Source organism: Haliotis cracherodii, unplaced genomic scaffold (genome assembly GCF_022045235.1).
Source record: "Haliotis cracherodii isolate W230 unplaced genomic scaffold, xgHalCrac1.p SCAF_10, whole genome shotgun sequence".
NCBI lineage: Eukaryota > Metazoa > Mollusca > Gastropoda > Lepetellida > Haliotidae > Haliotis > Haliotis cracherodii.
The window spans coordinates 33125601-33141880 of record NW_027266265.1 but is presented as its reverse complement, the minus strand read 5'-3'; the positions used below and the strand labels follow the sequence as shown (position 1 = coordinate 33141880).

The following is a 16280-nucleotide window of genomic DNA, read 5'->3' as shown; positions in this document are numbered from 1 at the left end:
GAATCCCCACAGGGGGTTCCGAAACGTAAACATCTCCACAAATCCGACTGATTTCGCAGTTAATGATGAAAAAACAAAAACAACGTTTTACAGTGACATAGCTGACGTAAAACATCTACCCAATCTTTAAAAAATGTTTTTAAAGAAATCCGACATAACCAACGCTGTCCCAGAAGCGGGCTGTTTAATTGCCCATGGCTATGCCGCACACGTCACCCCCCAGTCAAGGGACACGCCCTTCTGGAATCCCTCCTTCACAACATGTCGGCAGCTGATTAAAACGACCCGCGCCAGGCTCGTAACTACAGACTACAAAGTAGGAAAGTATTGGCACTATGTGTCCGTCAAGGTCTACTAGACGTTTTACAGTAGACTGTCACTTGCAATTATCACACCGTCTTCTCTCTCAGCAGCTAATGTCTACACGCGCGAGGAGCACGCATACCGTGTTGGCATTGGTACTCATGCATTACTATGATAACCGTCGCACAAAAGAAAAAACATGTCACTTGGGAATTTTTTTTTCTGTTTATTTACAAAAAATGACACATAAATACGATCATACAAATGCCGTGAAGCGATAAGCTCCGAATGTTAACCCGTACTGAATATAATTACATCGGCCTGATATGACACAGGGGAACACGATTCTCGGAACGTACTATATACATACATCTTATGATTGGCAATGACCATGCATGATACAAACTTCATAAAAAAATCATTATTAAAAATCATGTCATTTACAATGAAAGACACAGAAAGGTTGAAAACTGTTTGAAAATTGAAATATTAATTCTCAGGCCGAATATCATTATTTGTATATTTTAAAGAGGGTATGCTTGTGATGTACTTGCTTTCCGGGCTATATGAGAATGGTTTAGTGACGTTAAACTGTGGGGGCTTCTTTAAGCTTGTGTAGGGGTAAAGCATCGGGTCCTCTGGCCGCCAGGCATTGGATGTGAAGCGAGGGTAGGGGGACTCCAACGCTGGGTGGCGCTCCACCGTCACAACGCCCGTCTGGCTGTAGAGGGAGGGGCAGGGGCTGGACTCTTCGTCAGGGGTCATCTCCATGGTCAGGAAACGTTTGTAGTTGCCGACGTCGGACATAGTATCCGCAGGGTCCCCCTCGGAGGAGTGTTGGACCGAACTGCCGAGGCTGTACCGGTGGGTGTTGTCCTTGCTGCGGGGTGAGAGCTGGGGGTGGTGGGAGGCGGGGCTGGACCCGGCCCCCGGGCCTCCCTGTCTGGACAAGGAGTAGGTGGTAGTGGAGGAGTTGGAGACGGCCATTTCCAGGGCGTTCCGCTGCTTCTGCTGCTCCTTCTTCAGCTCCCTGTCGCTGCGCTTGTCCCGGCGTTTGTAGTGGCACGACACACACACGCCGATGACGATTGCCGTGAGCAACACTCCCCCGATACTTCCTGCGATGATGGCGTGAAGGGGAAGCGCACTTCCTGACGAGGCCACTGAAAATATACAATTAAGTGCATATTTTCTATATCTTCCTTCCTCTCTTAGCCATGTATATTTGAGTTAAGAATATTTGACATACAGGTGCCAAAATTAATCAACCTTTTAAAAGTATAACTTTTCTCTCTCTTTGTAACATCCTGTGAGAACATTTAAAAAGCATGTTTCGAATGTCTTTGAGATAAAATACGGCATGATTTAGAAAATAACTATGAGGGATCCGGGGTTATCGGCCCCCATTATATTCAAATGTGTGTTTGTTTGTTGTTTAACGACGCACTCAGCAACATTCCCGCGATATGACCTCTAAATAAAATGAAATAAGTGAGTATGGTTTTACGCAGCTATTAGCAATATTCCAACAATATCATGGCAGGGGACACGCGAAATGGGCTTTAAACATTGTTCTCATCTGGGGAGTCCAACTCGGGCCTTCGGTGTGATGAGCGAACTCTTTAACCGTTACGCTCCCCAACAGCCCAATAATGGAATGAGAGGGAGCTAGTAAGGTAGGGCGCTTTAAGCACTATTCCAGCTCATATCATGTCAATAGGATACCAAACGTGGGCTTCACACAGTCCTTTTAGAAAAAGAAGGGTCGCTTTAGATTACGTGTTAACATGCAAGTGTTAGATGAATGCATGCATTTCGCGAAGCCAATTGTCCTACAGACGTATGGTGACGTCACTATGGTCACATACCTTCCTTTCCGGCACAGTTGACCTCGTCCTCCTCCGCGGGGCAGTTGGGGATGCCGTTACAGAGGAGGCTGCGAGGGAGACACATCTCCCCACACTTGAACTCCCCGGAGGAACACACCTTCACACCTGCAGATACAACAGAATACACCTGTATACAATAGAACACACCTTCACACCTGCAGAGACAACAGAATACAACTGTATATACAACAAACCACACCTTCACAACTGCAGAGACAACAGAATACACCTGTATATACAGCAGAACACACCTTCACACCTGCAGATACAACAGACTACACCTGTATATACAACAGAGCACACCTTCACATCTGCAGAGACAACAGACTACACCTGTATACAATAGAACACAACTTCACACCTGCAGAGACAACAGAATACACCTGTATATACAACAGAGCAGGCCTTCACAACTGCAGAGACAACAGAATACACCTGCATACAATAGAACACACCTTCACACCTGCAGAGACAACAGAATACACCTGTATATACAACAGAGCACACCTCCACACCTGCAGATACAACAGAATACATCTGTATACAATAGAACACACCTTCACAACTGCAGAGACAACAGAAAACACCTGTATATACAGCAGAGCCAACATAAACACACCTTTGTATGTACAACAGAACACAAATTCACACCTGCTGAGACATCAAAACACACCTTCACACCTTCAGAGACAAGAGTGCACTTCTGTATTGCCAACATAACACACTTGTATATACCAAACAACACCTTCACACCTCCAGATACAACGGAACATACGCACCTTCACATATGTGGCTACAACTGAACACACCTTCACATATGTGGCTACAACTGAACACACCTTCACATATGTGGTACAACTGAACACAACTTCACATATGTAACTACAATTGAACGCACCTTCACATATGTGGTACAAATGAACAAACCTTCACATATGTGGCAACAACTGAACACACCTTCACATATGTGGCTACAACTGAACACAACTTCACATATGTAACTACAACTGAACGCACCTTCACATATGTGGTACAACTGAACACACCTTCACATATGTGGCAACAACTGAAAACACCTTCACATATGTGGCTACAACTGAACACACTTTCACATATGTGGTATGGGGCGGTCGGGTTGCCTAGTGGTTAAAGCGTTCGCTCGTCACACCGAAGACCCGGGTTCGATTCCCGACATGGGTACAATGTGTGAAGCCCATTTCTCGTGTCCCCCGCCGTGATATTGCTGGTATATTGATAAAAGCGGCGTAAAACCATACTCACTCACTCACTCACTCACTCACATATGTGGTACAACTGAACACACCTTCACATATGTGGTACAACTGAACACACCTTCACATATGTGGCTACAACTGAACACACCTTCACATATGTGGTACAACTGAACACACCTTCAATATCTGGTACAACTGAACACACCTTCACATATGTGGCTACAACTGAACACACCTTCACATATGTGGCTACAACTGAACACACCTTCACATATGTGGCAACAACTGAACACACCTTCACATATGTGGCTACAACTGAACACACCTTCACATATGTGGCTACAACTGAACACACCTTCACATATGTGGTACAACTGAACACAACTTCACATATGTGGCTACAACTGAACACACCTTCACACCTCCAGAGAAAAAAACAACTCTCATCTGTAAAATTACACAACTGAGAACGTTCACACCTGGAGACACAACATAACATATTCATATACTACTCATATACCACTGCCTAAACAACAGAACACATCTGTATCGACAATAAACACAACAGAACACATGTCTATTAAACTGTACATACGGAAAAAAAGATAAAAAAAGATAAACACATAATATAATACAATTCTACCTTTGGTTCAGAACTGAACACATGCACACACATTTCACAGAAGTCAGAAACCACGAAGCTGAAGGCCGAGTCACTTTGAATATCCTACTGATAAAATACAGCGCCTGTTTTTTTAATTAAATGGGACAGTCTTTTCCAGAGCTTTGTGATATATGATACTCAGACATGTTAAAGAACACCCTCAAAGAAGGCTGTGTGTTGCAATACTCACCAGCCGTGACAGATTAATTATAGTGATGTGAACAATTCGAGTGTTCTTTAACTTCTTTTGAGCAGTATACATTCATATCTGCGACTGGTGATACAGTCCAGATCGCATTAAAGATACGGAATCTTTATGACATACAATGTACACTCAGTCACATACTGAAAATAGAGCCCAGAAAATTCAACATTTCAACCGATTTTCTGTCACAATCTTGGATTGCGAAAGGGTAACAGATCTGGATCGAATGCTATACTTCGTCGTAAACCTGAGGTCAATTGACGGTAAACTAATATTACCACCAGCCAACAAAGTTTAGGGTATTGGGCGGTCCTAGCAAATTTAACTCAAGTTTTTAAATGGGGATTGGGGATATTTGATCTGAAAAGTCATTTTTTTAGATTGATGCCCATCAAGAACTTAACGATTATCCGAATTATTCCTGACACCTGTTTGTCACAAGTCACTAATTTCAAAGTCTGGACCTGTCTTGGACACACGCCCAAGGCATTGAAGCAGATCCCCCTTTTAATGAAAAAAATATCTAAAAAAATCTTGTTGACGCTGACTTAGATTAATTAATATTCCGTTAAAATATGTTCAACGTGGGGTTTTGAACGTAAGAGAGGTAAAAAAAACCGACTCGGTTTTTCACCCTATTCCGGAAAGACCCGACAACTAATCAGCGTGGCGGATATCACGTGGCCTGACGTCAGTCCCCGAGTTGATCCCGCAATACTGACCATGTCTGTATATGGTGTAGACCATCTCTATTTCAGGCCGGTTCGAGGGGGTCTTCCCATACAGCCGGACAAACACCCTGTTCTCCTTTGTCTTCATCTCCGCCTTGGGCCCCGCACAGTACTGCACGTACTTCGTCTTGTCCAGCGTGGTGCGCTTGTATAGGGCGATGTAGTTCTGGTCGCAACGTTGTGGGCGCCGCATTGTCATATTGTGTGTCCGCACATAGATCTGTAATAATAATACTAATAATAATGCTGATACTACTACTACTACTACTACTACTACTACTACTACTACTAATAATAATAATAACGTAAAAAACTTCTACTAAACTTCGGGTTATGAAAAGAACCAATCCTTAACTTCCGGTTATGATATGAACCAATCCTCAACTTCCGGTTATAATATGAACCAATCCTCAACTTCCGGTTATGATATGAACCAATGCTCAACTTCCAGTTATGATATGAACCAATCCCAAACAACAGATTATGATATGAACCAATCCGTAGCATTTGGTTATGTTATGAATCAACTTTAAGTTCCGGTCATTTTGTAAACCGAATGGTAGCCCTGTCAGGAATATTGTAAACTGTTCCTTAACTTTCAATATTTGCAACCGAAACTCTAAATATTATTCGCCAGATGTGTGCGTAAAGTTGAGGTTGTGCCTTTGACTCAAGGCGAACTTAGACACCAGGCGTCCCGCCAACCTACCCCGTAGGTCTTGTCTGTGTGGAGTTCCCACGTGCAGTCGTATGGGCGTGGCACTTGGTAGGACGTTATCTCGTGCCCCAGGCGGGAGGAGGACAAGACCCCGTCAGGCTTGGAGGGGGACACTTCCAGGAACTCACGACACACAGGGACCGGGGCTGAAACATAAAAAAATAAGTAGAAAATGAAAGGCAGTAGAACGATTCCAGCTGACAATCAAACCTGAAATCGCACGAAACACCTACATGTACATTACTTAAAGGAAGCAATCGAGCGAGTACCAAAGGCTGGAAGACCTTAAGTTACACGTGCCCTAAATACGTCCAAATTCCCGCTTCGGTGTTATCTTGTATTAATGATTACTTCGCGCAAGCACTTATGAAAGTAGTGGGCACGGGTGGCCCAGTCGTCTAAGGCGCCGCGATTCGCTGTGCAGAGTTGCGTCCCTTGGGCACGCCAGAAACCTATATGATTGTGGGTTCAAATCCCGGTTCGCCCCGATTATGTTTCTAGGTTTGTTAGCACCATGTCCGTGCTCGTGGGTTACACCGAAGTGGTAAACGTCTGAGACCTGCATCACCTCGGGCTTTCCTTCCACATTAAGCTGACACGCCGTGATATAACTGGAATACTGTTAAAAGCGGCGTTAAACCCAACTCACTCACTCATGAAAATAGCATGCTAAAATAACTGTGTTGAAATAGCGTTAGGGATGATTATGGCTACCTTACGAAAGCAGGCTTAAACAACCTCAGTCAAGAAGACGTGTAAGTTTTAATCATGTCAATATGTATTTTTAATTAAATTTTATCGACCAAAACACTCTCTCAAAATCAACTATGAGAAACGAAAATATCAGAAGAACAATTAAACATATTTATGAATTTTACCTATGGAAAGAAAAAAGGGAACATATATTGACAGAAGTTTTGTTGATGACATTGTCACATTCATTGCCCTACTTGGAGGGAACAAGATGCTGTTCGAAGCATGGTGAAAATGTGAGCACACAACGTTGAGACGTCATGGCGCGAGTCAATAAGCGTGTTTAGCGTTAGATGAAAATACCGCATCTTGAAACTGCTACAGGTATTTACAGGTATTTAAAAGATACTCACCTTGACTGAACACATTCCCATCATTCTGAGCTGAAGTGGAAAAGGTTAAGCGTATATAACATTATTATATGTCTTAGGTATTACTAAGTTCACCTATATCAAGAAATGTCGACACGCACACGCACGCACGCACGCACACACACGCCTACCTATATCAATACATATCTAGAGGAGTACACAGGCAATGTATATGTTATTATCACATAAATCACATATCGATAGATATACACTTGTATATAGGTTACAATAAGAACTGGTCAATTCTAGTGTTTTTCACAACACATTTATATAAATAACAGGACCAGAGGACGATATATATTGAGGTAAAACCAGAGAATTTGTTTTGTATGTTTTCGAGAACAGTGTGTTCAAACGATCCCTGGCCACTCCCAGAATATATCATGGTCGGTCCTCGACTCGAATTCATAATAATATGATTATTTTGTTAATAAATATGCTGTCATAAATCACATATGCGCAGATTTTCGACCTTTTCTCAAACATGGTGACTGATTCAGTAATTGAGCGCAGTCCATACTATTTCAGCATTTATTTGTCTTTTTAACCCTTTCCATTGTATAGTTACCACACTCACACTAAGCCGCAACCGGCCCAACACAGCAAGGCTGTGCGGGTATTTGACATTTTAGTGAGAACGCTTTCTTTGTGTATCTAGTGTGCATGTTGTTTTTATGTAACGATGAGAGTTAGTTTCATTGTTTTGCCATATGCCCTTGGTTAGGTGGGGTCAAATTGCGTCTATTTCCCCTGCTATAAAAAAACACATGTATCGGTGACAGAGCAGCGAGCATCACCAACATGTTTTTTTAATGAGGAGTATACAGAATATTTTTATGAAGTGCATGTTCTGTGCACATGGTCTCGTTTATATACACTTAGTTACTGCGGGATATCGGTCGTTAGTCATATCGGGACTATTTTCAAGTGGTGACATTCGGAAAGTCTCGGGCAATCTCGGCTATTTCCGACACCAAAATAGTGATATTACATAACTTCACTGTATAACAGTATAGTATTTACAACGGGCGGTTTTTGAGGACAGGTTAATATATGCTTAACAGAAATGAATATACACTTTCATGAAACACTTGAAACACTATAAACATGTATAAGAAAATCATTAACGCCACACAAAATTATACATCTGGACATTGTTAAGCGCCGCCTACTTTATAGTGCCATATCAAACAGCCAGTTTTTGTAATCGTACCTTATTTTTATTCTCTAACGAATGTTTCTACTTACAAAGTAACATTTAAATGCAGAAATCGAAATGGATCCAATGATATGTTTTGTCACTGTTCTATGGCAATGGTTTTTAGACCATCCTTTCAACTACATCCTCTGCACTTTGCACCATATGCCATGACTTCTTGTGCCATCTGCCGATACATATAGTGTTCTTGGTTTATTTTTGTAGCAAGTATAGATGGTACGTTTGTATTTGGACAGTTCTTAAATTCAGATCAGTCATATGTAGATCTAGATATTTCCAAAATATACACGAAAGATTGGAATATATAAAAATGAAGAAGAGGTTGTGTTCTTGGAAGAGACAATCCGAATTATGTACTCGTACTAAGAATGTACTATTTTGGTGCTCTCGTGGTGTTGTTTTTCTGTCGATGAGATCTTTTTTTTTTAAGAAAATAAAAAATGAAGGCCTGAACAGTCTTAACGTTGGACACTGAAACATTAGCTTCTGTTGGGATACCTAAAAGCCTAGTAGCAACCTTGCACACATCGCCAAATCTTTCATTGGAAATGGACTGCCGGGGAAGTATACACGCAGATTTGATAATGGCGAAAAATGAACCAAACAAGAAATGGTTCTTAGTATGATGTATTGGATACGGGCATCACAGGCGATATTGGACTTTAAGATGGCAGTGTTTTGGCGACTGTTTTCAGCATAGAAACACAATCAAGCCAAACCGGGAATCGAACCCACGATCATAGGTTTCTGGCGCGTCCAAGGGTAGCATGTACAGCATATTGCGGCGCCCTAGACGGCTTGGCCACCCTAGCCCTCCTCGTACAGTAGTTAATCTGTTACTGTAGTAATATCAAATAATCTTTAACTAGTTCTTTAACTTCTTTTGAGCAGTATATCTAATAAAGGGTGTTCGCGACTTACTGTTGTCTTTGATGTAGGAGTAGATGGCCTTGAACCCCTCGTCCTGAATGAGGTCATCTGATTTGAACCTCATCCACAGGAAGCGCGAGGTGGAGGTGACTAGCGGGGGAAAGTCGTCCCCGCAGAAGCGCTGTATGAGGGGGGAGTAGGCGAAGGGGCCGTCCCGCACCTCCAGGTAGTCGTACTTGCATTTCTCCGACTTCTCGATCTTGAACACGTCCCTGAAGTCCAGCTGAATCTTGAAGTTTTGGGGCGCTGTGGACACAAATGTGAATGAATGAATGAATGAATGAATGAAGGGGTAAAACCATAAATGAGTACTGTGAACGAAAATCCTAGGACGGGATGATATGAAAATACACGAAAAATCACCAGTAGGATTTGGGAAGGGTGGTGTCTTGGGGTGTTGTTCAGGAGACGGGGTCGGGGCATCTTCCCGAGGCAAGGGTGTTAACTGAAAATAAAAGTCTAGTTTTTACCCTTGCCGAACTGGGCTTGTTTTACCGAGATATCTTCTGGCTGGACTAACGAGTCTATGCATAGTCCAATCAAAATCGCGTAACGAAATCGGGGTCGGGGTGAAGGGGGGGGCGGAAAAGGGGGCAGAGGTTTGAGGGACTGGGTGAGTATTCGGATGGACAGACGGGATGAAGGAATGGTGTTAGCCAAGGGGTGTTATCCTATTTGGGGGGTGAGAAATCCGACTGCCAGGACGAGTGAGGGGGTATCAAAATAGAGCCGGGCGAGGCAATGAGAAATGGGGGAGGAACAAGAAATACACGGATAATGTTGTCAGTCTAAAATTACGGCGAAATAATGCAAACGCTTTGCATAAAGCAAATAAAAACTCTCCAAAATGGATATAACCCTCTTTGTGAACAGAAGTAACGGTACATCAGATACATGATGTAAATGGGAAAATGTTGATGTTTATCGCTAACATAAATACACAGACTACACTTTACCCCCGCGGGCTTTAATTGGACAGAAAACTGAGCATGAGTGCGGCGGGATATCTACTCATACCATTCACTGTCAGATTCTGTAGATGCTCCCGGGCTAAAAAATATGTAACACTTGATAGGGTCATCAATTACAAACGCCAAAATGGATTCTTTATTTTTCCCATCCCGAAATATCTCGGCAGTGATGGGATTATGTCCATGTACTAAGTCACACTCTGGAAGATGAATAAGCTGATTTTCAAAACTGATTATTTATTTTTATATAATTGAAAATATAACAATCCGTCAACATGGCGTCGGACACATGTTTAAACTTTTAAGTCACGTGTAAGCACCTTATCCTGATAGATTACAGTTCATGAAAGTTTCACATGTTTAGATTCTAACAGGAATTACTGACTGTATTTCTCTAATCGCAGTAAAAGGAGAAATAACCTCTTTTTTGTCTTAATTTTGACTCAGACCTCAAAACAGAATCATATATGTTTCAGTTGGTTAATTCAATAGATTATCACACCGTTATTTTAAAAGCTAGAACAAATATGAGCTCAGATACCACACAGCCCTGGGGCGATATATACACAGAGAAAAAACTAATAACGACAAATACATCATTCTACATTCATTTGTATTTTATTTCTCTGAAAACACTCCCATTTACATATTTTAGTCCTCAGCAACCCATGCTTGCCATAAAAAGCGACTATGCTTGTCGTGATAGGCGACTAACGGGATAAGGTAGTCAGGATTGGTGACTTGGTTGATGCATGTCATCGTATCCCAATTGCGTGGATAGATGCTCACGATGTCAATCACCGGATTGTCTGGTTTGATTATTTACAGACCGCCGTCATATAGCTGGAATATTGCTGAGTTCTGCGTGAAACAATATAAACAAACAAACTAAAGATAGCCATATATATATTTTCTAAAATTACCCTTAAAGTTCAGAATGATAGTTCAACAGAGAGTGCGTTCGCTCGTCCCGTAGAGAATACCTGGGTTCTATTCATCACCAGAAATCATTACCGACATCCTGCGAGAACGGCGTGAAAACTCGCCCACTCACTTCGCTTTAACCTTTTAAACCTCTTAGCTTGATAAGCTGATTTGAAGCCTTTCATTAAATTTCAAAAGACGGTCATAAAAAATTCTAGAACAAAGTTCAACTTGATTATACAAGTTTACACAAGGTAAACAAATTTATACAAAGTTCACAAATTATATTTTGTTTGTTTATGGTTATTTTTCATGTTCTGACAAACATTTCGTCCACACGCTTATCTTTGGTAGATAGCTTACGATCCCAAAGTAGGTCAAATACTCTCATTCGTGATCGTGACGTCATATTTATTATTGTGCACTTATGATTCAAAACTCTACACATCGATATATTTGAACAGGGTAACAAATATGTCACCCACATTTATTGAACCTCTCTTATATTGACTGGTTCTAGACTTCAATACATACGAAAATTATTTTTTCCAAAATATTCCATTAGATCTATTTTTATCTGCAAACTCTGTCGGGGGTGCTCTTTTGTTTAAAATAATATTTCTTCGCAAAGGTGAGGAATAATAATACCATATACTCGATTTGATGCCGATGTCCCCTTTCAAAAGCTCTGATACTGCATTTTGAACCAGGATAATCTAGAATGGTAATATGTGTCATATTTCCCCGCAAGATGAGGCACCTAAGAAGGTCTTCTAAACATTTTTAAAAATAATTTACACGACAACTGTTACATCAGTTTTATCTGAAATTGATCTATGTTGCTTGGCATTCCTGGGTAATCTCATTTTCTCATGACGACAGCGGCGACAGGTTGCGAGATTGCTCGCGATCATCTCGGCATCTCTCGCTCTCCTCTCGCGCCTTATCACACCCGTGGGATGCCCCCACCTTCCATCTAAACGCTCGTCGTAACAGTATATGTAACATTTAGTCGCGCTGATAAGCGAGGGTGAGTCCAAGGCTCCGGTGATTGACAAGGGATGCTCTAGAGGTGGCACAACCACGGGGAGGGTGTTGATAATATCGCTTAACTGTAAACACCAGTAATTTTGAATTTAGCTTTTCGACAGTTTCGAAAACATGCACGGGACTATTTCTATCGTCTCGTTTATTGTTGTCCACGTGGCGAGCATTCGCTGACTAAATATTTTCGTCGTTTTGATTACGTTTCATAAACTTCAGTTTCCACATGTACACATCAAGGGTACTATTCGATAGTTCCTTGTTTATTTTATTCGTAAACACCATTGTATAGAATTGCAGTTGATACATCTGGAGAGAATATGAACCACTCTTCAAAGACATTATATACCGATATATGGTCTCTGCTGTTACCGAAAAAGTTACACTATACATATATGTTTGGAATTATATGAGAGTCGAGGTGTTAATATAAGCACAAGGCCTTCTTCCTCAAAGCAATCTTAGCACTACGGTGATCGTAACTCTTATACCAGTCTGTCATACAGACCCGGGGCCACGGGTGGCCCAGTCGTCTAAGGCGCCGCGATTCACTGTGCAGAGTTGCGTCCCTTGGGCACCCCAGAAACATATGATTGTGGGTTCGAATCCCGGTTCGCCCCGATTATGTTTCTAGGTTTGTCAGCACCATACCCGTGCTCGTGGGTTTCACCGAAGTGGTAAACGTCTGAGACCTGCATCACTTCGGGCTTTCCTCTCACATTAAGCTGACACGCCGCGATATAACTGGAATATTATTAAAAGCGGCGTTAAACCCAACTCACTCACTCACTCACTCACTCACTCACTCACTCATGCAGACCCTGAAACAAATATATCCAATATAGCTCATGCAAGTCTATGATATTTGGCAAGTCTAGATTACCTCTATACTTTGGGCACTGACTTACGACAGTCGCAGCGCTAAGATCGCTTTACGGAACGAGTCCCAGGTCACCGAGAACAATGACCTCAAGTCCCGAGCACTGCAGACTAGACCCGTCCGTAGTTCGACACAAGCGGAGTTCTAACATAAGCCAGTGGTGTTGATAAGTGTTCTATCAGGATATAATCGTAAAGGATATATCGAGTTCATAGAGTTCGATTCAACGAGGTTTTACACAGACAAAGTAGACACATTTTATGGATAACAACTTCTTTATTTTACTGTAATGTCGACGTTTCAGTATAGATCCTTACACACGTATATCGTAGTCAAGCAAGGCTAAATAATGAACATGGTACAGAATATATATATAGTAGGTGGAGGATTAACAGTAACAACAGCCGCCATTACAGTAAAATAAAGAAATGTCTACTCTGTCATCCGTCAACTTCTAAGTAATGCCTATCACGCAAGAAGAGGTTTTACAGAACTCATATGGAATTCAAAAGTTTGCAACACTTGGAGTATTTGTTTTATCGGCTCCAGCATTAACACTGCACAACTGAACAGCTGTCATGGCCCTAGGGGGCAGATGTCATGGCCATATGAAACAGTACTATAATGTCACTATAAAACAGTATTACTGACAATACGAGACACTTGCCAGTACCCTACGACATATTTGCCTTGTCCTACGAAACAGTATTAATGACAATACGATACAGGAATCACGATCCTCTGAGACAGTTATCAAGGAACTACAGTTGTCATGGGATTTTCAGACAGTTATGGAACAGTGAGACAGTTGTCATGGCACTACGAGACAGTTGTCATGGGCAACGAGAAAGTTGTCATGGAACGATCAAACAGTTGTCATGGAACGATGAGACAGTTGCCATGGAACTATGAGACAGTTGTCATGGGCAACGAGACAGTTGTCATGGGCAAAGAAACAGTTGTTATGGGAGTATCAGACAGTTGTTATGGAACGATCCAACAGTTGTCATGGAACTACGAGACAGTTGTCATAGGCAACGAGACAGTTGTCATGGGACGATGAGACAGTTGTCATGGAACTACGAGACAGTTGTCATTGGCAACGAGACAGTTGTCATGGAACGATGAGACAGTTGTCATGGGCAACGAGACAGTTGTCATGGGAGTATCAGACAGTTGTTATGGAACGATCCAACAGTTGTCATGGAACTACGAGACAGTTGTCATGGGCAACGAGACAGTTGTCATGGAACGATGAGACAGTTGTCATGGGCAACGAGACAGTTGTCATGGAACGATGAGACAGTTGTCATGGGCAACGAGACAGTTGTCATGAAACTTTGGTGAGATGAGATGAAATGGGGTTTAACGTCGCGTTCGATATTATTGCACTTATATAGTGACGTGCATGTACACCCGTGTTTGTGGATGCTCGTACTAGTTTTATTTCTTCTACTAGGATTATTATATGTCGCTGTTTGTACTGGACCACAGAGCTATCATGTCACAGTTGGATACCCCGCTCAGCGACACAGTATACTGACTACTAGCCGACCAATCTTTGTTTTATCCCCTAATGCAGTGCGCCAGGCGGGGTAACACCAAGTACTAGTATCTCGTTTAACGTCTTTTGGGACCGAACCACCGAGCTTCCGCTTTCCCGTCAGGTGCGCTACTACTAGACCACCAGGTGGTTCATGGTGCTATATATGTCATGGCCTACCTTCCAGGTATAAGACACAGTCCGTGTCGTTTGTGTATTTGTTGGGGTATCCGGGACTGTAGAACTCCATCTTTTGATAGTTGCCGTAGGTGAAGTTCCAGCACTTGGGTGACACGTTGTCGAACGTCATGGGCGGAGCGGCGATCCGTAACGCCATGGGCTGCGACACTGCAACACACACAACACGTACATGATAGGCATGACTGTTACTGTATGTCAACGATACCCTTTAATACAAAACAGAACAATCATCTTAGTGTCCAAACTCTGTTTGAGTAGGTGAGTGGGTGAACGGGCGAGTGGGCGAGTGGGAGAGTGCTGAGTGGGTGAGTGGGCGAGTGGGTGAGTGGGTGAGTGGGTGAGTGGGAGAGTGGTGAGTTGGTGAACGGGTGAGTCGGTGAGTCGGTGAGTGGGTGAGTGGGTGAGTGGGTGAGTGGGTGAGTGGGTGAGTGGGTGAGTGGGACAGTGGTGAGTGGGTGAACGGCTTAGTAGGCCAGTGGGAGAACGGGTGAACGGGTGAACGGGTGAGTAGGCGAGTGGGAGAGTGAGTGAGTGGGTGAGTGGTGAACGGGAGAACAGGTGAACGGGTGAGTAGGCGAGTGGGAGAGCTAGGGCTTTACGCTTCTTTTACCAACATTCCCTCTACACCAGGGTGAGGAAAACCAAGAACGAGCTTCACACATTATATCCATGTTAGGAATCGAACCTGGACCGGAGGCGCGACGAACGAACGCTTTAACCACTTCGCTCACCCAGAGTGCGGCGTTAAACAACAAACGAATATACAAAGGAAGTCGTGTTTACACCTAACACAAATACCCTCATTGGATTCATATGTTAAATATCTATAAAATTTCTGTTACCCGTGGGGATTCCGGGTAGGAGGAATACAGGTCCTCAGCAAACTAAACTTGTGGTAAGAGGCGACTAACGGAATCGGGTGATCAGGTTCAGTGACTTGGTTGATTGCATGTCTTCGTATCCCAACTGCGTGGATCGGCGCTCATGATGTCAACCACTGGATTGTCTGGTCCAAACTTGATTTACAGACCGCTGTCGCACAGCTGGAATATTGCCGAGTGCAGCTTAAACCATCACACAAACAAAACAGAAATTATGCGCGGCTTATAAGTGGAGCTTCAGTACCTCTGTCGTAACTTCTTATAGATACGTGTGCCGCCGTTCCAGAATGAATAATACAGTTTATTGAGCGTTACACGTGTTACATCCAACTGCTATCAAATGCCCATAAAAGCAATTGGAACCGAAGCGACCAAATAGGTGGAACCTCAAAACATCCTTTCTCCATGCATTTGTTTGTAGTCTCAGCCCATTAACACACATGCGTAATGGAACGGGCAATGAGAGGACTATATGCTGTGTACCATGTATATGTCCGCTCGTTTCAACTGTCACTCTGGCTGTCGACAGCATTTTGGTAAAAATAAACACGTTCTGTCACGTTTTAATTTTTTTATAACAGTTTAAATTATTTAATTACAATCATATGGAGCGTTTCAGAGATTGTTGAGATAAGAAAGTTTACGACGCTGGGATCCCTCCTCGCTGTTGGTTCGCGCATCTGCCTGTGTTTGTGTCACTTGCGCTATGTCAGTAGGCGCGGATCCAGTTTATATTCGACTGGTGTTTTATTATTTTATGTCTTGCGTTTTCGGTACAGATGACTCTATAACGGAGCATAACAGCCCTGTCAATATGT

General features: G+C 42.6%; 1 protein-coding gene across 1 annotated transcript in view; it reads right to left on the bottom strand.

Moving 5' to 3' along the window:
• Window positions 1-532: 532 nt before the first annotated feature.
• Window positions 533-16280, bottom strand: part of LOC139449407 (neuropilin and tolloid-like protein 2) — a 74562-nt gene continuing 58814 nt past the window's right edge. Inside the window, exons 3-9 of the mRNA XM_071230781.1 lie at window positions 14561-14728; window positions 9010-9264; window positions 6852-6881; window positions 5737-5891; window positions 5019-5247; window positions 2172-2297; window positions 533-1466 (exon numbers count right to left, since the gene is read on the bottom strand). Coding sequence (XP_071086882.1) covers window positions 793-1466; window positions 2172-2297; window positions 5019-5247; window positions 5737-5891; window positions 6852-6881; window positions 9010-9264; window positions 14561-14728 — 1637 coding nt within the window. The 3' untranslated portion in view covers window positions 533-792. The remainder of the gene's footprint in view (window positions 1467-2171; window positions 2298-5018; window positions 5248-5736; window positions 5892-6851; window positions 6882-9009; window positions 9265-14560; window positions 14729-16280) is intronic.